The sequence below is a fragment of the Penicillium crustosum genome (assembly GCF_028827405.1).
Source record: "Penicillium crustosum strain IBT 35664 chromosome Unknown utg000002l_segment0_segment0, whole genome shotgun sequence".
NCBI classification, from domain to species: domain Eukaryota; kingdom Fungi; phylum Ascomycota; class Eurotiomycetes; order Eurotiales; family Aspergillaceae; genus Penicillium; species Penicillium crustosum.
The window spans coordinates 2,457,948-2,480,001 of NW_026623123.1; the positions used below are offsets into that span (position 1 = coordinate 2,457,948).

General features: G+C 48.6%; 8 protein-coding genes across 8 annotated transcripts; 6 read left to right on the top strand and 2 right to left on the bottom strand.

The window, feature by feature from the left end:
- Nucleotides 1-766: 766 nt before the first annotated feature.
- Nucleotides 767-4,161, bottom strand: N7487_004431 (ssDNA endodeoxyribonuclease RAD2; the record flags this gene model as incomplete). Its single annotated transcript, XM_056872178.1, has 2 exons — nucleotides 767-2,493; nucleotides 2,532-4,161. 2 exons carry the CDS (start codon nucleotides 4,159-4,161, stop codon nucleotides 767-769), a joined length of 3,357 nt encoding a protein of 1,118 aa, XP_056729898.1.
- A 361-nt stretch (nucleotides 4,162-4,522) lies between these two features.
- On the top strand, nucleotides 4,523-8,173 carry N7487_004432 (tRNA (34-2'-O)-methyltransferase regulator RTT10; the record flags this gene model as incomplete). The annotated part of the gene is made up of 3 exons (XM_056872179.1): nucleotides 4,523-4,540; nucleotides 4,595-7,312; nucleotides 7,370-8,173. 3 exons carry the CDS (start codon nucleotides 4,523-4,525, stop codon nucleotides 8,171-8,173), a joined length of 3,540 nt encoding a protein of 1,179 aa, XP_056729899.1.
- Nucleotides 8,174-8,719: 546 nt separating this feature from the next.
- Nucleotides 8,720-9,826, top strand: N7487_004433 (SGNH/GDSL hydrolase family protein; the record flags this gene model as incomplete). Its single annotated transcript, XM_056872180.1, has 5 exons — nucleotides 8,720-8,811; nucleotides 8,875-8,957; nucleotides 9,010-9,259; nucleotides 9,312-9,567; nucleotides 9,623-9,826. The coding sequence occupies 5 exons, from the start codon at nucleotides 8,720-8,722 to the stop codon at nucleotides 9,824-9,826; spliced, it is 885 nt and encodes a 294-aa protein (XP_056729900.1).
- Nucleotides 9,827-10,754: 928 nt separating this feature from the next.
- N7487_004434 (glycoside hydrolase family 5 protein) lies at nucleotides 10,755-12,043 on the top strand (the record flags this gene model as incomplete). The annotated part of the gene is made up of 6 exons (XM_056872181.1): nucleotides 10,755-10,851; nucleotides 10,913-10,971; nucleotides 11,027-11,179; nucleotides 11,235-11,299; nucleotides 11,357-11,454; nucleotides 11,514-12,043. The coding sequence occupies 6 exons, from the start codon at nucleotides 10,755-10,757 to the stop codon at nucleotides 12,041-12,043; spliced, it is 1,002 nt and encodes a 333-aa protein (XP_056729901.1).
- Nucleotides 12,044-13,239: 1,196 nt separating this feature from the next.
- On the top strand, nucleotides 13,240-14,334 carry N7487_004435 (SUR7/PalI family protein; the record flags this gene model as incomplete). The annotated part of the gene is made up of 2 exons (XM_056872182.1): nucleotides 13,240-13,377; nucleotides 13,435-14,334. 2 exons carry the CDS (start codon nucleotides 13,240-13,242, stop codon nucleotides 14,332-14,334), a joined length of 1,038 nt encoding a protein of 345 aa, XP_056729902.1.
- Nucleotides 14,335-15,317: 983 nt separating this feature from the next.
- On the bottom strand, nucleotides 15,318-19,408 carry N7487_004436 (uncharacterized protein; the record flags this gene model as incomplete). Its single annotated transcript, XM_056872183.1, has 3 exons — nucleotides 15,318-18,501; nucleotides 18,571-19,169; nucleotides 19,250-19,408. The coding sequence occupies 3 exons, from the start codon at nucleotides 19,406-19,408 to the stop codon at nucleotides 15,318-15,320; spliced, it is 3,942 nt and encodes a 1,313-aa protein (XP_056729903.1).
- A 40-nt stretch (nucleotides 19,409-19,448) lies between these two features.
- Nucleotides 19,449-19,815, top strand: N7487_004437 (uncharacterized protein; the record flags this gene model as incomplete). Its single annotated transcript, XM_056872184.1, has 3 exons — nucleotides 19,449-19,462; nucleotides 19,550-19,667; nucleotides 19,690-19,815. 3 exons carry the CDS (start codon nucleotides 19,449-19,451, stop codon nucleotides 19,813-19,815), a joined length of 258 nt encoding a protein of 85 aa, XP_056729904.1.
- Nucleotides 19,816-19,837: 22 nt separating this feature from the next.
- N7487_004438 (uncharacterized protein) lies at nucleotides 19,838-21,922 on the top strand (the record flags this gene model as incomplete). Its single annotated transcript, XM_056872185.1, has 1 exon — nucleotides 19,838-21,922. One exon carries the CDS (start codon nucleotides 19,838-19,840, stop codon nucleotides 21,920-21,922), a length of 2,085 nt encoding a protein of 694 aa, XP_056729905.1.
- Nucleotides 21,923-22,054: the final 132 nt, after the last annotated feature.

Genomic DNA, 22,054 nt, shown 5'->3' on the forward strand with positions numbered 1-22,054 from the left:
AAAGTTAAAAGAGGCCTTTGAAGCAAGTACAACTCGAGACCGGTTTAGGTGAGCAGATCCCTCCCTCCATGCAGATGGATATAAGAATATAGTAGCTAGGTCCCTAGGACCATAGAAGGTTTTGGCTGCTGAGGTTATCGGCCCTATACAAGAATAACAACTAGCAAGGTCCTGCCAATATGGGTTATAAAAGCCGTTGCCAGTGCCAGAGTGCTGGGAAGACTAGGCACAACGGGGTGGTGGTCATGCCTGTTATCTGTCAACAGGGACACGCAGGTTGTTACAGTAATCTATCTCCATAAGTGTATAAGCTGGAGCTGTCGTTGGATTTGATAAAAAAAAATAAGTAGGAGATAGATGATGGGAATGGGGGCTCATTCATGTGGAAAACAAAAGAGAGAGTAGATGCATGTGGGACATTAAATAGTGATGACCAGGCAGAAATTAGGGATTGAGGCATCAAATTTTCCTTAATTCAGACAGAATTTGTTCCCTTGCATCATTGTTCATCTGTTTGAGCAATCTTCTGTGGATAGAAAACATTAGAAGTCATTGACTGCTTCTATCTCATGTTTACAATTTCAAGAGGGCCGTATCGGAACGAGCGATCGTTATTCTTTCCCTCTTCACGTACCTACATTTTGTCTTCACGTATGATACTAAATCTGATCTTTGTGCATGGAAAGGCCTAGTAAATATTAGGAATGAATATCTGCACATGTGTGTCTATTATATACATAGTATGCTGTCCATGCGAGAACCCATATCATGGTTCAGGAGAGGCGCGACGGGTCTTTCGCTTCTTATTCGTGCTAGCCTTGGCCTTGGTGGCCGAGCCACCTCTTTTGCCTTTACTTCGCGAAATAGAGGCTTCTTCTTCTCCCTCTTCGTCCCCGATAGCTTGCTCGCCATCCAGCGAGGTTCCACCTGACTGAGCTTCCTGACGCAGTCGACTAAACGCCTTTTCCATGCGGCTAGGTCCACCTGTACGAACACGAGGGGCAAATGCACCTGCGCCTTGTGGGCCATGCATGAATTGTGTGATGTTGGACTGTGTACCTTCCTGCTCTCGCCGATTCATGTCGCGAATGACCGGTACCAGGACTTCATCAGTTCGCTCTTGGCTCCAGCCGATTGTGGTCATGAGGAAGGCCCGTAACCCATTCAAGTCAGGTACACCCCATTGAAATTGGGAAGGGTCGTCGTCAACCGTGGGTTCCAGGTATGCCTCGTCAACTTTGGTATCAGGGAATGAAGGAGGCAAGAAGATCTTCGATGCCTTCTTTCGGAATTTCTTCCGGAAGGCAAGGTGGGCATCTTCCGCATTATTCGTACCCATTTGCAATTCAGTCCACCAATCGCGGAACTCTTCGAGGCTGGAAAACTCAGTGAGGATCTCTAGGGCTGTGACAGGACCAATGCCAGGAATACCCTCTGTGTAATCGCTGCCCAAGAGATGGGCAAAGCTAATAAGCTTCTGTCGATGGAGGGCATACTCTTTTTCCAAATCGGAAGTCAAGTAGCATTCGACGAATTTACTTTGATTGAACATGTTCTTGTAGACTCGCGTTCCGCCGAAGAGGAAGATATCACTGTCGTCCGTAACAATCCCGTCCACGAGGCCTAGCGAGACCAATTTGGCGCACTGCGCTTCAGCTTCCATAGGCGCAGTAATATAAGGCAATCCAAAGAGCGTCAAGAGCTGTTGACACTCATTGATCATAATAGTGGTCACCTCGTCTGCATCACGACGCTCATTTCTCTGTTGAGACCGTAGTTGCTTCAGTTCTTGCTCGTAGTCGAAGGCTTCCTGGTTGGGGGCGGTAGCATTAAGGGTATTGGCGAATCGCACATGTTCCTCGCCCTCAGCTGCAAGCTGCTTGAACAGCTCTTCATCCTCCGGGTCACTGTAGTCGGCTTGGTCCTGCACGAAATCCTCCACTCGGTCGACCTCTTCAAAGAGCTGAGGCTGGGGTTGGGGTGGGGCCTTTTGATGGGATACAACAGTGATCTCGGGGCCTTGGGTGGGTAGCTGAGGGACAATATCTTCAAATTCTGGCGAAGGAGAATGTTCGGTGCGTGCGGAAGGCCCGTCGATATTTCTATTAATCGGAGCTAGAGCCGCTTCGCTCAAAGGCTTCTCATCCGGATTTGTAGAAAGCTCATTGTAAACCTTTTCAATGGCCTCCAATTGAAAGACTTGTTTGGGTTTCTCTTTCTGCTCTTCCTCATCTTCCTCCTCCTCTTCCTCCTTCTCCTTCTCCTCCTCCTCTTCCTCCTTCTCCTCCTCCTCCTCCTTCTCCTCCTCCTCTAGATCAACGACTTCGTTGGTGGCGGAAATTTCGTCAACATCAATAATTTCCGGCGAGCGACGATTGGAGAGGAACAAATGATCTGGTACCGCAGGTTGCTCATCCTTTTCAGGTTCTTCAATGGGATCGACGATGAATCCTACATCCGGGCGCTCACCAACAAACCATGGAGGAAGTGGGTCTGGCTGTTTTGGTTTCTTTGTAGATTCCTTCACAAACCCCCTGCATTTTCACCGGCTTCGCCGGCTTTATCATTATCTTTCGTGACTTTAGTGAGTTTGATTGATTCGAAAGGGAGAGGACCACCGAATGGATTTGGTGCATATGAGGCCTTCTTCGTAACCTTTGTTCTTGCTATGGCAGCTGAAAAGTCCATTCCATCATCACTCTCAGATTCAGGGTCTGGCACCATCTCATAAGAGGGAGCCGGTTCGGCCGGTCGAGAGATGGGCATATCAGGCATATCTTCGTCGCTGAGTGTATCTGGTTGTAAAGAGAGGGCGATAGCTTGTTCAAGGTCATCATCGTCGCCATCAAAGAAATCATCAGTGTCGTTGTTCTGCTCCTGTGCGCCAATATTTCCTTCGGCTTCTACAAAAAGCGAGTCATCCTCAACCTCTTGCACACGATTATTCGCTGACTGCCGCTGTGCGGTATGGCGCGATTCTTGTATAGCCCTTCTCATGTCTAAATCTTCGTCGGTTTCAAGCTGAAGCGACCGGTCGAATACACCCTCTCGAAGGAAAGGAAGTTTCGGAAGTCGGTTCAAACCTTCGATTGGAACATCCTCGAACTCATCTTCGTCCGATACCTCATCCTCTTCGGGCACTACTTCAGGTCGATCTAGATCGATGGGCTTTTCTTCGTGACCTTCGCGGTTTCCCACGACACCTAGGACCCAGCCACCTTCGTGTTCACGATCCTTCACAAGCACGTATTCTCTGCCACGTTCTCCTGCGATGCGCTGCCCAGAATTGTAGAATGCTTCCTCTCCATTCATGCCGCTTAAATTCATTAATCGTTGCGTAAGGTCATTACGTTCTGCGACACGGTCGATTTGAAACCTCGAGAATGCCATGCGGTCGGGAAACATGGTATCTAGCTGTTCTTTCGAATAACCCATTCGAAGTCGGCTTCTTAGCCTTGCTGCATTCAAGATGTTGTAGCGATCAGTGGCGGGCAGACTAAGGAAAAACATGCTATCGAAGTCGATTTTGGAAAAGTCGTAAAGGTTGATATCTTGTCCCTGGTGGAAATGTCTAGCATACTCCTCCAGTTCCTCTTGGGACATAATGCGTGGATCGTTTGGTGCTCCCATATCTTGAAGCGAGACATCTAGATTAGGTAGGTGGTACGCATCCTTCTTCTTAAACTTGCGAGTTTGCTGCTTTTCTGTCTCTGTCATAAAAGCCTCTTCTGCGTATACCGGAGCATCTGGCACCTCTTCCTCCTCTTGCCTGTGACTCTTATTGCGTCGACGAGCGTCCTCCTCCTCCGCACTGCGTTGCATTTGTACAGCAAGCAATTTTCCCGCAGTCCTTACAGCATCTTCCCTGTGGCCCTCACGTTTCTTCTTTCGACCAGCGATTGTCTGCCTTTTCATAACCGGGGCCCCGCCATCGAAGACGAAGACGGGACGGATCCCGAAATACAGCAGTTTGCATATGCGGCGAAAGAATCCAACGATGTGAGAATTTCGGAGCGCATTGCCTTCTTTGTCTCGCACCGCTTTCAGAAATTGATAGATCCAGATCGACGCGTCGACCGCTAGTCGTTTCTTGTTGAGCGTTTCGAGTTTGATGGGGCGAGCGCAGGGCTGCACGACCGTCCAGAGGCCGGTGACACCCATGGCGAGTCAAAGGGGTATCAGATCATGGGTCTGTACTAGGAAGGTCTCGCATTTTAGAGAGAATCCACATATAATGACAGAGGTGCTCGCAGATAGCTAATTAAGGAGTTCTCAACTTCTGGGACAGGTGACGTGAGCATCGAGCCCCGTGCGTCACTTCGCTCCCGCGCCTCGATCGCGAGATCACGTGGGTAATATTACTGTTTGTAGACTAGTGGTTGTGTTATGTAATCATACCGGGGAAATCATCGAAAAAGTAGTGGGCTTTTTTTGGCGGTTGGTGGGATGTACATTTTTATCTGAGGCAATTGAGACATTCCGTGTAATTTCCTTCTCTGCTTAATGTGTGTAGAAGTTGGCAATGTCTCTTTCACTTGAGGTCAGTGTTGCGATATCTGTAGTCAAAATGCTGTCCCGCTGACTCAAACCGCAGCATATTGATGCTTTTCTCCCGATAACAGGGTTGAAGACGTTTGTATTGGATGATAGGAGATTCATCTTTCAAAGTCAAGGCACATTCTTTCGGGTAGTTGATGAAACTACCGGTGTTGTGGCCGCTCAAGTCCAGATATTCAAAAGAAACAATATTCATGGTTTCATTACTTTGAATGAACGGCTACAGGATCATGATTCGAGCCATGTTCAAATAATTGCCTGGGGTGGTCGTTCGGTACGAGCGGTCAACCTCTTTCTCGCCTCTGACAATGAAGTCACGTTGTCAGCCTCTAGTGCCGAGTTCACTGCTCCAGATTGGATCATGAGCGGGTGCGCTGCTGCTGCAGATGGCCATCACGGGGCATTTTTTATCACTTCAAACAATGCGCTCCTAAGCCTCGAAGTGATCAACAGTGAGGTTCCCGAGAGAACTACAACCATATCCATATATCAGCTGGCGACGAGTGTAAAGTCTATCCTTTACTCCGCCGATGTGATTGCACTATCTGCTTCCCATGTCCTCATTGCCGCCGGTACCGTCTTCGGAGAAATTATCGTATGGTCGTGTTTTTTGAATAAAAATGGATCACACAAAGCTAATGCAATCGGCTCCATTCACCATTTCTTCACGGGGCATGACGGGTCAATATTCGGTGTCCGCATCTCTCCCCAGATCCCGTCCTTGAATGGAGGTCAGTCTGGTAGGATACTAGCCAGTTGCAGCGATGATAGAACTGTTAGGATTTGGGATATATCGGATTGCGAGCACAAAACAGCCCAAGATCCTTCTGCATATTCCACGGACGGTTTTGATTTGCGAAGCACAGGCTTTGGTCCTGTTGAGGCAGGCGAGGAGAGCGTTGGGTCCGAGTCATGTGTCGTCCAAGCATTTGCGCACACAGCTCGCATTTGGGGTGTCCATTTCAGGGTCATCAAAAATAATAACCAAACGCACATGGGGTTGGTTTCCCGTGGAGAGGATTGCACATGTGTTTTGTGGAACCTAAGCTGGCACTCATCATCCGCTGGGACGACTGATTATCAGCTCACCCAGACCTCTTCAATAAAAACACATTTTGGAAAGCACATTTGGTCTCTGGATCTTTGCAGAATTGGCTCTGAGACTGTGGTCTACGCCGGAGGTGCCGATGGTGCACTCAAAAGCTTCCCCATCAAAGAAAATGACGATGAACATCTGGGAAGTGGCCCTGTCGCTTCTTTGTCGCAATCACCTAGCCTCCAAGTAAAGACGAAGGAGAATTCCACAGCTGCTGGAACCAAATCCTTTGCATTTGTCACCCAGGACTACCTTCTTCGCACGTCTACACAAGGTCACATTCAGCTTGGATATCTCAACCACGCAGAGGAGACTGCCATCACCTGGGAGACAATATGTGAGACACCTGACCTTGCTTCTTTTGGTGTCATGACCGCTTTGCCCCAGATGGGCCTGGTATTAATCGGTAATTGCCGAGGATTCATTCGACTCTATAATCACGCCTCGAAATCTGTTATCGATATCGCAGACGTTGGCAACAGACCCCTTGAAATATTCTTCCTTCAGACTCAGTCTTCCAAGAAGGATCCCTTGGGTTCTTCTAAAAAAATCAGCTTCGTCGTCTGTTATCCTACCGGAGAAGAAATAACACTCGTCAACGTTTCCGACTGGAACAGTGATCATCCAAATGCTGAAACATTCACCTTTAGCCTACCATCCACATTCGTGGTTTGCAGTGCGTCTTTCATTTTCGATGGCCAATACCTGATTATAGGATCAAAATTAGGCGCCCTTGCTATATATAATACCTCTGAGGCTGAGCCTTTATTGGTCAGACGCCGTGTTCATGGCCGAGAGTTTGTCAATCAAATTAGCGTCGTGACATCTGCTACTACGAGTGATAGCACAAAATCAGACTTTGTATTGACGTGTGGGCGAGACGGAACATATTGTCTCCATGAATTGCAGCTTTGCGGGGACGGAACGGATGCTGTATCGATGCAGACAGTGCACCGCACAGCATCTATGATTGGTGGGAACATCGAAGGTGCCTATTTCGACAAAGCGACTGGCGATTTCATGTTGTACGGATTCAGATCTCAAGACTTCGTCCTGCGCAATGAGTCGGAGTTGACGGATATCGTATCCATTGCTTCAGGCGGCTTTCGCCGAGGCTGGGACTTCATCCCAGGAGACAAAAAAGACAATGCTTTGTTCACGTGGAAAGACGGAACTTCTTTAATGACTACTCGTATACGAGCTAGTGCTACTACTTTACTCCGAGCTGGAGCTCATGGACGGGAAATCAAAGCGATAGGTGTTTTCAATCCTACCGATGGAGGTCGGCCTCTGTTTGCGACTGGCGCAGAGGACACCACTGTTCGTCTTTTCATGCCAACCCCGTCATCAGCTCCAAGTCCATGGGGTAGCTTTGAGTGCCTGCGCGTCTTGGATACACACAGGTCTGGGATCCAGCAGGTGACCTGGTCCAAGGATGGGAGCTACCTGTTCACCAGCGCTGCATACGAAGAGTTTTTCGTGTGGAAAGTCCGCACCATTCCTGTCTTTGGCGTTGCCACAAAATTGATGGCTGCCAGTCCGAAGGACGACGTGAATTCGGATCTCCGGATACCTAGTTTCGATTTGTTGGAGGTAGAAGAAGTTGACGGGGAGCGTGGTTTCCTTCTGTGCCTTGCTCTTTCCAATTCTGTTTTTAAGGTAAGGGTGGCTCTTTCCTTCAAATATCTCGGCTAATACTAACTAATCTTCCTGTAGATCTTCCATTTTTCGCCCTCTAACGGAGGCCAATTCACTCTCCTGGCTCGTGGGAAATATATGACCAATTGTTTGACTCAAGCCCACTTCTTGGTGACGAGCTCTTCTGTGAGCCTTATCACCGCAGCGACTGATGGCCACTTCACACTGTGGGATCTGACAAGCACACTGGAACCATTTTACACCATCACAAAACCCACTTTGAAGGCCAAGCAAACCTTTGACGGCTCTTCTATTTCACCAGAAAACATCACATGTGAAAGTCGATATCAGATTCATTCCAACAGCATCAAAGGGATGGAATTGGTTCCTATCTCTGACACAGCCACTGTTGTTGTGGCTGGAGGTGATGATAACTCTCTCTCGGTGTCCCTCCTGCGGGTACATCCATCCAACACCGGCACAAATGCACAGGTAGCAACGGTCTCTATCCCCGATGCTCACGCTGCGGCGGTCACCACGGTCAAAGTCCTCAATCAGCGAATCTCTCGTGATGTTACATCAGATACAGAATCCATTAAATTCACCGTTGCATCCTCTGGCAACGACTACCGAGTTAAAATATGGTCAATTTCCGTGGACCCTGCACAGGATGGTACGGAGGGGATCATTGTCAGATTCTTACGGGATACATACAGCTCTGTGGCTGATATAGCATCATTGGGACTTGTCCATGGGTCTGGGAATGACCTTCCCGCAGAGAGCCAAGTGCCTGGATCGGAAATACAGCAGTCGCGATTGGTTGTATGCGGTGTGGGCATAGAGATGTTTGCTGCCGAATCGGATCAAGCTTTATCTGCATGATGCCGATTCGATGTCGGATGTAGATAATATTTCAATGCAACCATATGAACATAGATGATACTATGCGAGAGTATAGTTTTGGGAAATAAGATGACGATAGCAAATCCACCGGGCAAGAGGAAGATAGTAGCAGACTACTCGGGTAAGAGGAAGACATAAGCGAATTAGGGCATGCGTTCTAGCTGCATGACGGATCCATATCCAGTAGAGGAAAGCCATACGACTGGACAATATAGGGACTTGGGGTATTCGTTAACTCCGACGAACTACTCAGCATCTCTGAAATAAGAAAATAGCTTGATTATCCCAACACTACTCTATGTTTACCCCGCAGTTTCGGGGAATTCACCGTATTTTGTCCTAATATGGATGAGGCGGAACGGCCCCATTTGAGGAAATGATTGACAAAACTGCTTAATTAATTTATCCCTTCTCAGCTCTTGGCTTGTTTGGAAGGGACGAGTACACGTATATAAGGAAAGAACTATGGACGTGTGCATACTTTCTTCCAATAGACTACACTAGGCATTGCATATTTTTCTCATCATGAAGTATCTCATTGGTATGATCGTCGGTGCTGGGCTGACTGCTGCTGTCCCCTTGCAAGCTCGTGCTACAGACACTTATTTCTTTACATTGTGAGTGATAAGTTGTATCTCTACTTGTCGTTCGTTGGGAAGGGAGCTAAAAGGAATCTGCAGTGGCAATTCCTACACGATGACCAGTTTCGATGTCGGTGGGACGCAGCCAACTGCTGACAACCCAATGGGTAACCCAGCACTAGGTGAGTTTTGTTCGTCATCTGGCAATTAGCCTTGACTGATTTAAAACAACAGGTACCGGAACAACCACTGGCGGTGCCAACTGGGTGGGATACCTGACTACTGTGAACAATGCCTCACAAGTCCTCAGCTATAATCTCGCTGTTGGGGGAGCGTCCCTCGACAATTCCCTTGTTAGCACCAATACCAAGGAAGATATGGTAACGCAAGTCGCCAGCTTCGAGACGGCATATAGTCAGAAGCCTGATACTGCGCCATGGACTTCAGACAATGCAGTCTTTGGATTTTGGATTGGAATCAATGAGTATGCTCTCCTGGATCCATGTTAACGACTAGACTAACTCCCCAATTTATAGCATCGGTTGGGCTTGGTCAAGCAACGACGCCAATGTTCTGATTCCAAAGATCATGGCCCAGTATAAAGCTCAAGCTGAAAAGCTCTACGCAAATGGTGGACGGAAGTTCATCTTCCTCAATGTCCCCCCTACAAGCCGTTCTCCCCAGATCGCCAATCAAGGGACAACCGTTGCGGCTGGCCACGCTAAGTGGCTCGCGGCTTTCAATGATGCCCTGAAAACAATGGTCAATGAGTTCATTGCAGATAACAGTGGTGTAAGTTCTCGTCTCTGATCATATACATGATTTCGCACAGCTGACCTTGCTACAGACTACAACCGTTCTCTACGATTCCTTCGCCTTCATGAGCAAAGTTCTCGACGCGCCTACAACATATGGATTCACCGATGCTAGTTGTATCAATGACGACGGTGCTACCTGTGTCTGGTGGAATGACTACCACCCAGGCTATGCATACCACAAGCTGCAGGCAGCGGATATGAAAGAGCACATGCATTCTCTCGGTGCTTGGTAGACTGATCCGAATAGTCGGGGGAAATTATATGTAGGGTCAGGAGTGGTAAGGCCTAAGTTTCAAATAGTTACGTATAAGCTGCACATGTGGCCTGTTTGTTTCCGAGCGAGTATCAAGACGTTTGAGCACGATGTTTTTGTTTCAGCTTGCAATCAACTTGCCACCCTTACTTGGCTTGCACATTTAGTTTTCTATCTCCATCAATTATCACAACGTATTCAAAAAAATTGGTTTTACTTGAGTAAGAAAAAAAAAAAAATTAGCTATGTACATTGGAGCTGTTGCACCCCACAACCCCTGAGTATGAATCCACCACCCCTGCATGTCAGAGACTATGAACGCCGATCGATACCTGAAGCATCACGGCTTGCAAATATCAATATCCTCGAAATGAAGTGATGCATAATTAACCCACCTGTGCCTGAAGAAAGCTCCATTAAAGCGGGGTAGTGTCCAGTGGGTAATTATAATCTTTCTTTAACACGGGGAAGGCTTGTTTTAGCATGAAGACTCCGGGGCATTGCCTTTTTGGCTATCCGTTTCGCATAAGGTTGCCAAGAAGGACTGTTTTCCCATCATGATACATGATTTTGTGGATCCTCCTTGGTGATGAATCGTTGTTGTTATGCCCTGTAATATCCGAAGTTGCTGTACATCCCACCTATTCGACATCAGAAACCCACTCTAGTGACTGGAGATTTATGGAAACTCCGTGTCCTTTTCTGTCGTGATCTCTAATTTCCGTGTGATGCGTTTTGGGGTATCTTGCTAGTTACCCAGCCTTATAGGTTAATTCACTGACAGGAGAACTATAAATGTCCAAGTTCGCCCCGGCCGTTGGTATCGTTTCGAATTGGCATCACATCACTCCTCTTCTTTTCTAGTCTTCGCCATTTATTCCATGCAACAAGGAGCTTGAATCTTCAGTATGAGACTCGATCAACTTGCTCTCCTCGCTGCTGTGGCTGGATCCGCAGCAGCAGCTCCTGTCAACAACCATGCAAAGAGAGCTTCGCCTTTCAAATGTTCGAGTCTATAAATTCAAAATATTTTTCTGATCATCTGTTGACCAAATTTCTTGTATAGGGTTCGGAGCAAGCGAATCCGGAGCTGAATTTGGCGAGAACAACCTTCCTGGTGTCTATGTGAGCGAGCTAAATATGTCTTCGGAGGATCACAACTGATAAAGATTCGGAATAGGGAACTGATTATATCTTCCCCGATGCTAGCGCGATCCAAACATTGAAGGAAAAAGGAATGAACATTTTCCGAGTGGCCTTCAGGATGGAACGGCTGGCACCGACCTCCTTGACAGGAGAGCTTGACGCTAGCTATCTGGCCAATCTGACTGCGGTATGTTGTGTCATATCTCCCCAAAGGGGAACGAGTGGATACTGATGTATGGCAGACGGTCAAAGCCATCACCGATGCAGGATCCCACGCCGTGCTCGATCCGCATAACTATGGAAGATAGTAAGTGTTCGATCAAGATTAACGAACGAATAAATCGAGGCTCATGGGTGCACACAGCAACGGCGAGATCATTTCAACCACCTCCGACTTCCAGACATTCTGGAAGAACGTTGCAGGCGAATTCGTTTCGAATGAGCTAGTCATTTTCGACACAAGTCGGTACACCCACTCTTTAGTGGCATCACAGGCCTTTTGTTAACAACATAATACACAGACAACGAATACCACGACATGGACCAAGACCTGGTCCTAAAGCTCAACCAGGCAGCCATTGACGGCATTCGTGAAGCCGGGGCAAAAAGCCAATACATCTTCATCGAGGGAAACTCCTACACCGGCGCGTGGACCTGGACCGACGTGAACGATAACCTGAAGGCCCTAACCGATCCCCAAGACAAGATCGTCTACGAGATGCACCAGTACCTCGACTCGGATGGATCAGGCACGAGCGAGACGTGTGTGTCGACGACGATTGGAAAAGAGCGCGTGACGGACGCGACGCAGTGGCTGAAGGATAACAATAAGGTTGGAATCATAGGCGAGTTTGCCGGTGGTGTGAACGATAATTGCAAGACGGCGATTACAGGTATGCTGGATTATCTGGGTGACAACTCGGACGTCTGGCTCGGGGCATTGTGGTGGGGTGCTGGACCTTGGTGGGGTGATTATATCTTTAGTATGGAGCCTCCCAGCGGAACGGCGTACACGGGGATGTTGTCGACGCTTGAACCATACTTGGAGTAAACCCTGTCGATTGAGGCGAATATGAACATACGTACTCTATACATATAGTCATGTAGCATGTGAGTGTCGAGTTCGGTTGCTACAAGTCTTGGGTTTTTTTTAAGAAACTTTTCGTGATCAATGTTTTTTTATTTTTATTTTTATTTTTATTTTTCAAGGTACTAGAGAAAAAGACTAAGAATTCTCATGATGGCTATAGCTCATGTATCAGTTGTGGCCATATGAGAGGTGTCAATCAGCGCATGGTTTTTCCGAAAAGGATCTCGGAATATTGAAGCTGCGCAATAATTAGGTTCGTCAGCGCGGGATTAACCCGGATGTAGACAAGTTTATCTGGAAAAAAAAATTTAAAATAAATAAATATAGAACAAGGCATCACCATTAGTGGAGAGAGATAGCGGAGAGTGGAATGGTACTCCGTACAGCCCTGGAGGAAAGGGCGGGATATGGGAGATGGAAGATAATGCCAAGAGAAAAATGGAGGAGCCTGGTATCTATCTCGTACAAGGGTAGTACTCCATATCCAAGCTTACGCAGTCTTGAGGCGGAGAGGGAAAATTTGAAAATGACCCACAAGGCTGATCAGACAAGGGTGACGAGGCTCGGATTGGAGAATCAGCCTGTTTTGGCCACTGGAATGTTGATCTTGGGGCGGTCAGAACATGGATATGACGAAAGTTTGATAGATTGAATTTTGTATGTACATTGTACACTACACATGTATAAATCGGGGATATTTTAAATATTTAACATAATCAAAAGAGCTTATAATGATTAGGAGAATATGACTTGCATCTAAACAGAATTGTATCACCAAATTGTCCTTCTTCTGACTGATCGAAGGATCTGACTGTGTGGATTTGTGTGGATGTAGGGATACACAGGTGGATAAACAGAGGGAAAGGATCACCACTAGACCCAAATAGGACTAGCTCAAGCTGCAAATAGAAGCAAACGTGGCCCTGGCGACGTGACTGCTCAGCCACTGATTGGTCCGCTGATCCTGCGCCTCCTTCCATGGGAGGCTGGAGTTTCTTTTTAGAGGCTGTGCGTTTTAGGTTGTTGTTTACTCTTTTCTGGGCATTTATATTAAAGTCATTTCCCCCATCTCAGTCCTCCACTTCTCATCCATCTTTCACCATCTTTATCTATATTCCTATCTTCTCCCCCAATACATCAATACATCTCAATTCACTATGGGAAAAGCCGGTCGCATTACGTGTATCTTCACGCCCTATGTCTTGACTATCGCGTCATTGATCTGTATCATTATGGTGGGATTGGGTTGCACAAAAGCCAGTTCTTCTACCTTGAACAATTTATACTTCATTCGTGTAAGTGATCAAAGTCTTTACATGGTTACTGCACCCGCAAATGCTAATAATCTATAGCTTGACCTCTCGAACATCAGTTCTGGATCGGCAGTTACAACAGAAATCACAGATCTCCTCAGCGATGCCGGTATCACTGATGTCACCGCAACCGAGGTTGAGGCCACCATCAAAACATTGCAGGATGATGCCAACATTGCTGATTTCTACGACATTGGTCTCTGGGGTTACTGCGAGGGAAATTCTACCGACAGCAAGGATACCGTCTCTTCCTGCACAGACCCTAAGGCTCAGTTCTACTTCAACCCGGCTTCGGTTCTGGGCGTGAGCGAGACCCAGCTTGAGAAGGAGCTTGGTAGCAGCATGAAGAAGATCATGAAAGTTTACAAGGCCGTCTCCAAGTGGATGTTCATCGCCTACCTCGTCGCCTTCATTGCCACCTGCGCCCAGGTCCTGCTTGGTGTCTTCGCCATCTTCAGCCGCTGGGGCAGCTGTGTCACTACCATTGTCTCCATTGTTTCGTTCCTCTTCACTCTGGCCGCATCGCTCACCTCGACCATCATGTTCTCCATCGCAAAGGGCTCCCTCGGCACAACACTCAAGGTCTACGGTATTGAGGTAGACTTGGGCAAGAACATCTACGTCGCTACTTGGCTCGCAGTCGCTTTCTCTCTCGGAGCCACCATCTTCTGGATGCTCAGCACCTGCTGCTGCTCCGGCCGCTCGCCCTACAGCCACAAGGACCGCCGCAACAACCGCGGCAGCGTCACTGCAGAGAAGGCTCCCTACACTTATGAGCCCATTGGTGCCGCCCACCCTCCCTTCGGTAGCCAGGAGCCCCATGCTCCCCAGCACGGTTACAGCACCTCCTACCCTCCTCCCCCCGCCCACCACAATGATATCCCCATGACCCACAACAACCAGCAGTCAAGCGCCTACGAGCCCTACCGTCATGCCTAAAAATATGCGGGTTTTTAATGACTGTACACCCAATTCTGGAGCGATTTTAGATTGGTGATACCAAGGCGTTCTTGTGGCTTTTTATACATTTTTTTTTTTCATGACCATGTCCATTTCCTGATTTTCTTTTTTTATGATCTTCATGCCATTTTGCACAACGGGACTATGATCTCTATGGGAGGGAACAATTGCATTTCTGTATATTTTTCTGATCCTCTACGGAGGAATCATTAGTATCTATCTGCCTGCAAATTCTTTCAAATACAAAATCCATCTACAATTAACATCTGGCTCTTGAATTTCCTATTTCGTAGACATAATCTGTCCAAATAAGATATAACACTAGAAACCGCCGACACCAAAATATCTTACGGAACTCTAAATCAAGTCACCGTCGTGGGTCCGAATGGCTCACATCATCGCGAAATGAGACAACGGCCCCTGCGAGCCTGGGGGGCCTTAGGGGCGAAAGTTAGGATCTGCAGCGAGGCCCAAGCCTGACTGCTGCCGATCTCTACTTCGCTATGTATCTTTGTACCGGTATTCGATGCTGTCAGAGGCGTTGGGGCCCCACGGGGAATTTGGGAAGAATAACTCCGATTGGGGGATTTTTGTGGCTTTCCATATTTATGAAACACGCGTATGATTAGGATTTAGTGAATTATGGGTTGATACGAAGTATTATCATTAATGATATGAAAGGGGTTTCAAGGCTTGGATCTTCTGGTTTAACATCCAGGGGCTAGGTGGTTAGAAGATATGTATTGTACAAGAAAAATAATACACGAATCTGAATAAAAAAAAAAAAAAAAAATAGAGATGGTACGCCATCCCATTTGTTTCCCTTTGCTCGAGTAAGCATGAAATGAAATGGTATCTGCCGTTCCGCGTACTCCTTGCCGATGCGCTGAGCCAGCCACTGGCCCATAGAAATTAGAAATACAATTCTTGAATGGAAAGTGTGTGAAGAACAATTTCAATCCCTAGGGATCGGGGTTCTTCTCCTGATTGTAGGTGGGCCAACGGATGACCCCCTTCTCATCAGTTAAAACCCTGGCTCCGCCGCGACGCCTGAGTTCCTGAAGAACGTTCTGGTCTTGGCGAGCCCAACGCTTGAACGGCGTGTCGGGGTCGTCGGACCACACAGGGCCTTTCGGGTATATTTCCCGGAGAGATCGGAACCAGGGTCTTCGTTGCCTTGGTGGCTCGGGCTCGGCGGCTTTCATACCACCAAGGGCCGCGGGCGGGGCGGGGGAGGCAGAGAGGCGCCGATCGTCAGTGTCATCGCCAAGTTCAATGCTGGCAGTTTCATGGTGAGTATCATCCCCTTGTGTCTCGTCAATCTCATCCATGTTGGGTTCGATCATGTCAACGTCGTTCGCATTAGGCACAATGTGAGTGTTATCTGCGTCGTATTGCGTTGCATCAACTATCTCTTCGTGGCTGGAGGGCATAGGCTTTTGATCATTGCTGCTTGTGATAATTTGGGAGGCAATCGGTTGAACGAAAGAATCATCTGGTTCTTCTTTAACCTCAACAGAATCCGAGTCGGTGTTAGCAGAGGATGTTGATGACTGGGTTGCAGTGGGCATGGAGCCATCCGGAGCAGGTTCTTTTTTAACGTCAACGGAATCCGAGCCGGTACTAGCAAAGGAGGACGATGACTGCGTTGCAGTGGGCATGGAGCCATCCGGAGCAGTAACATCATCAAAGGACTGGGCATGGAGGGTTGGAATTTCTTCCACAAGACTGGTTGTGAAAGAAGTTTTGCGCACTTCTTTTTGGACCCCTTTATCCTGGGTTACCTCGCTTTGGATTGTCGCTTGATGTGGAACCGGCGGGATTTCCAGCTCGGCACTAGTGGGCGGAACAAACTGAGACGCGACTATGTCAACTCCATGGGCTGTGAGGCTTCTCTTTTTGTGTTGGGGGCGGGAGAATCGGGAGGAGAACCAGTGCTCGTATTGAAGTGCCTTGGACTCTTGGGAGGAAAGGCCCGCAAAGTACCGCGGGTACTCTTCTAAGTGTTGGATGACGAAGTCATCCCAGAGGAACGACCGTTGTAGTTGGCCTTTTTGCCGCATTGTCTGCAGTTTTGAGCACATCTTAGTGAAGTGAGCGAAATCGCCAGAATACGGCGAATAATCATTGCAGAACTTTCCATAGATTGTCTGTGCTTCGGCGTACTTATCAGACTTGTCGATAAAGCCCTGTCGCCGTGCTACCAACTCGACATTTGTATTGTGAGATTTCTTTTGGCCAGCATCAGCACTCCCGGGGAGCGTGGGACGTAAATATTTGGATGGCGATTCTCCCTGAGCAGCGACCCAGGTGGTGAATTCCATAGGGGACAACTCCGGTAAATGCGAGGCTTCGTCGAGTGAAAAGGGACCTCTCGAAGAATCCTGGCTTGGCTCATGAAGTTGAGACCCGGGCAGCGAGTGACACCTGGCATAGGGAAAAGACGACGGGTCGTCCGAGGGGTCTAAATGGAAGATAGACGACCCACGCTGTCGTTGAGCAGGTCTCGATGAATCAAGTACGACGTCCGAGGACGACTGGACTGTCGCCTGAGATGGTGCATGTACGCTGCTCGTTTGAGTCTGAGTACCAAGCACATCCACTCGCAGTGGCTCGTCTTCCAATACCGGTAGAGATGGATTTGGTGCCTCCTGGGATAGGTGACTGTGCCCGTTGCTATCTTGTGAGCGGTAGGTATTGAGAACTCGAGAAGAGGGGGATGTCTTCGGAGCCTGAGAGTATGGCTGCTCAGAGCTCGGGGGCTGAAGCCCAGCTCTCTGTTTGCTTTTTTTATCGGGATTCAGACGTGTGGTATGGACTGCAGGTGTCTCTACCACTTGGATGGTTCCCCCTGCAAATCTTGAAAGCGACGGTCCCGAGCTAGGAAGTTCCTGCTCAGGCTGACTGCTTAAGGGAAGGCTTCCACCCAGAGCGAAAGGAACATATGTTTCCATCTCTGGCTCGTCGCTCTCATCGCTACTTGATTCATCACACATTCCAGATCTAAGTGGAGGATTCTCCACGGGTGGTTCACCATGAGAATGCTCCTGCATAGGACTTTGGGGTTGGTCATTGACCACATCAAGCAATGTTGAAGCCTCGTGGTTTTGGGATGGGTCATTGCCGGGATCGTGGTCCAAAGACACTGGGTTTCCCGGGTTTGTGGGTACTTCCTCAAGAAACGGCGAACATTTTTGGTCTGCTGTGTTGATACCCTCCTGCCCTGGCTGAGGAGCACTGCACAATCCATTCACCATGCCCACATCGCCATCTTCTGCAGATCGATCAATGCAATATTGAGTACTCTTTGGCGTAGAAATTCTTCTGGTAGGCCTTACGAATATTGGGGGAGAAGCGGTGTCCCGTGGAAGAACATCTCTAGCGGGGCTCCTATTGGGGGATGAAGACCATGGTAGGGGAGATGTATAGGGATCTTGCGGGGTCGGGGTCGGGGCACGTTCAGATACTTGCTCCTCTTCCTCTTCCTCTTCCTCTACTTCTGCTTCTGCTTCTGCTTCTGCTTCTGCTTCTTCTGCCAAAGGCTGCCTTCTTCGTGCAACTTTGTTCCACTGCGTCAAAAGATGAGGCGGTACATGGCATAGAGGTGCAGATACTCCGGGATCCTCAGGGATCCATTTGAGCCCTTCCAACAGTTCTGCCTGATCTTTTGGAATATCAACTTCACTCAAAGGTATTTTTGTCATTCCTTCCCATGGATCTGTTGTGGATGGGCACACAATATCTGGTTTGGTGCGTATGGCCCCCACGTTAGGAAGTGGCGGCATGGGCTTGGTTTGCACTTGTTCAAATCCAGTTGGGTCCGCTGGAATCACCTCTCTGGCGTCAATACGCTGTCGCTTTTTGGAGGGTGATGTCTTTAGAGTTTGTCGGCCCTGTGAACCTAGGTCATCGCCATAAGCTGCTGGTGACGGCGCATCTGTGCTGCCACGATTTCTTTTCCGCGAAAACTGCTGGCTATCCATCGTTCCAAAGGTATGAGCCTGGCCATTACCATCCGACTGATTTGGAGATTGTTCAACCTGATTCCTACACTCCGTTATGAAGCTGTCCACTTCTGCCCGTGTGATATCGGCGTAAGACGAATTGGTAGGAGATTTACTAGCGCACGTCGCATCAGCAGTGTTGCTAGAAAGTCTCCGGGATGAAGGTTGTATCCCAGTTAGAGATCTGCTAATGTCTTGTAGTGCCACTCACTTGATTTCATCTTTAGTGGCAGTTTCTTTCGTTTGAATCGGATGGGTAGGCGCAAGCAATCCTAGAAGATCTGATGACCCCATGGAAACACGATTGGCCATTGAATTACCCATCGGTGCACCATGGCGCATATTAGGCGGGGGTTGGGAGAATAGTAATTGTGATGCTGAGTTGATTTGAGAATGAGGCATGGCTTGATCACGACGAGAAACAGCTGAGTCGGCCAAGCCAGTAAATTTTTGACTGTTGGAGCCAGCATGCCCTCCGGTCTTTTGGACTTTCTCGCACACCATAGCCATCAGGGCCCTGAGGGCCGCCGTCTTCCTGAGCTTTGGTTTCGGCACATCCCCTTTTGGGACCGCATTCCGGTGGATGGCAATGCGATTGATGTGAAGGTAAACATCCGGGCTAGCTGCTGAGTACGTAAAAATGAGCTTGATATCGGAAAGTTCAACCAGGTGCCTGGGGCCTCCTTTGATCGGCGGTGGGCAGGGAGAGGTTGCTCCTTGTGTGTCCGGCGAGTCTCGTGAAATAATCGCATCAACCTGGTTCTTGGTGTCCGTGAGTGTGGCACGGTGACTGTGCTCTCCTTGCTCCCACTAATAGACGATAGACATACATTTAGCGACAATTCTTTTTTGTTTCTTTCGGTGTTTCGCATCTGGTGAAGATATCTTACTAATACAACAATGGCTGCCTTGGGTACGGGGCTCTGAATACTGAAACTGAGGCATCCATCAACATCCTCCACCTGGATTTCATCTTGATCATTTTGACCGAGATAGAATGAGAGACATTGGTCGGCCAAAGCCGCGATCCAGGGACTCACTGGATTCATCGTGCGAATCCAGTGTTGTGATCAACTTGACACACAGAATATGGGTCATAGCTGGTAAGACTGTAAGCAGTGAACATGGAATATTTGTATCCCCAGCGTTTGTAGGAAAAAAAAAAGGTAAGGTCGCACCGTATCAAAAAGCCCACCACTCAACCGCGTCTTATCGATTACCTGCCGGGGAGACGCGCCTAGCTTACTCAGCACCACCACGTCATTCAAAGTGCGGAGGGCAAAGGGACCTATTCTTTTTTGCAAAGAAGTTTCTTTGATCACCCTGACAGACGCCTTTTCGCACCCTTGATCTTCTTCTCCTTCTCCCAAACTCGCTAAACCTGAGACCTTCCCGCAGTCCTTCCCCGAATGATCGGCTATCAACGGTCACTGTATTCTGTATGGAGATGATCTGAGACCTTTCTGCCTAACTTGGCCATGGATTCTCAGCAGTCCCAGGACTCGCACAGTCCACCTGTGCCTTCGAACTCGCTTCCTCTTGGGCGACGCGGATCACACGACTCTATGGCCACGACTCAGACTGAACGAGAATCGATGAATGCAGCTCTGGATAACTACCATAATGCAGCGTATCAGTCCGAATCGCTCACTCTCTTCAACGACTTCACTAGCCCGCCAGATCCAGCTGCTACATCAGACGAGAAAGGACTGTCTGACGAGTTACAAGGTGGACTAAGCGGTCTGTATAGTCGCTTCAGGACTTCCGTCGGGGGAGTGAGGGATATTGTCAGCGGTGGCGGAAAGTCTACAGACAAAAATGCAACAGAAACTCCTGCAGTCAAGGGTCCTTTGTCGGAGCCTTCGACGGCAAAACCAGTCTCAGATCTTGCTACAAGCTCCGTCGACTACCCGCCATCACAGCCCAACTCGTCACAAGGATCAAGGCTCCACTCACCTGTTGTGCCGGAGTTTCACACTCATCAAGATTTTGTACAACCATCGAACGTAGGAAAGAGATCAAGAATATCCTCCAAAAGTGGCAGCATATCTTCCAAGGCCTCTGTGTCGCCATCCCCTGGAATCAAGCCCAGTATCGCTCCGTTAACGAAAGCCACTGGTAGCGCCATCGTGGCAGATCCTGCTGTCACCCAGCTTCATGTGAACGTAATTGGAAACCCCGACCGCTCAAGAAGCAGCTCCGTCAATGGCCCCTTCCAGGGAAACCATAATGCAGGATTGATAAGTATCGGCAGCAAGGAAGGCCCTTTGGATCTTTCCATGAGTCAAACGTCCTCTTCATTGAATCAGAACCTTTCTAGCTCGCCGGTTCTGTCTGCAAAGATGCATGACAGCTATCATGAGGAAGTTAACTCCAAAGACTCACTCTTCTCGGCAACCTATACTCCAGATAACCAGTCTCGGAAGTCCATCTCTACTCCAGATCAACAAATGCTGCCCGAAAATACCTTACAATCAGCTAACATGGAAAATTACAAGCAATCTGAGCCACTGCAGGACCATATATCACAGCATTCGGAAGAAAGAAAATCACGAACATCTTTCCCTTCTGAAGAGCCGAAAGCTTCAGTTTCTGTGTCAAATAGTCTATCAACGCTTTCCTCCCATGACGAAGTACCATACAACACTGAAAGACTCCAAACCAACATGGAGACAAATATTCCTCGTGACAGCGTGAACCCCAATGAGCCTCCAAAGGTCACAGCCCCCGGCAGGTCGAATGAAGAGCCAGCGTCCTCAACCCGAGCAGCGCGATTGCCTGGCTACGTGATTTCACGGGCCTCCACAGCCGAAACTACCACAACGGTCTCTTCATTGCCCCCTTTGAACACTGAATTCGATCGGGCTACTGGTCAATCTCTACCAGCTAGGCGCCAACCTCCCGCCGGGGGCGACGGTCTTTTGTCACAGTTGAGGAGTAAATTGCTTAGCCGGGACTTCTGGATGCGAGACGAGAATGCCAAAGACTGCTTCTATTGCGGAGAACCTTTCACGACATTTCGCAGAAAACACCACTGTCGAACATGTGGTCAAATCTTTGATTCGAAATGCACTCTTCTCATTTCGGGCACACGGTTCGGGCAACCTGGAAGTATTCGGGTTTGCAAACCCTGCGAGAAGATGATCAACGCGCACGACGATGATTCATCTGAATTCTCCGATAGCGAGCAGAGCCCCATAGTGGCCAATCCTCGAGTCTCCGAACTCGGCTGGACTAATACTGGGCGGGCATCTGCAGATGACGATGATTCATCTTCGGTTGTATCTCAGTCGATCGATCACGTTCTGAGAACACCGACGATGGCCATACCGGCCACACGAAGGGCTGGAGAGGGACATAACCGCCGGTCGGCGATCCTTGAAATTGATTCTGATCGCCCTCTAGCACGACCTACCTCTTCGCGCTCTCTGCGGTCTTCGCTGGGGGAAGACCGCACTCCATCAGTCACAAACGTCACCACTCACGTCAGCAATATATTCGGGGTTTCAAGTCGTATCATGAAGATCGAGCTCCCTTTCAACGCCGACATGCAGAAGACATAGACGCTGAATCTCGACTCCCCGCCTTTCATAAAGATAATATCATTGACCCTGACCTTGCCCAATATCTCTCAGATGACGCATCCAGTGGCGATGAGCAACCTAGTCTGTTGTCTGCAGTGTCTGAGGGCACCC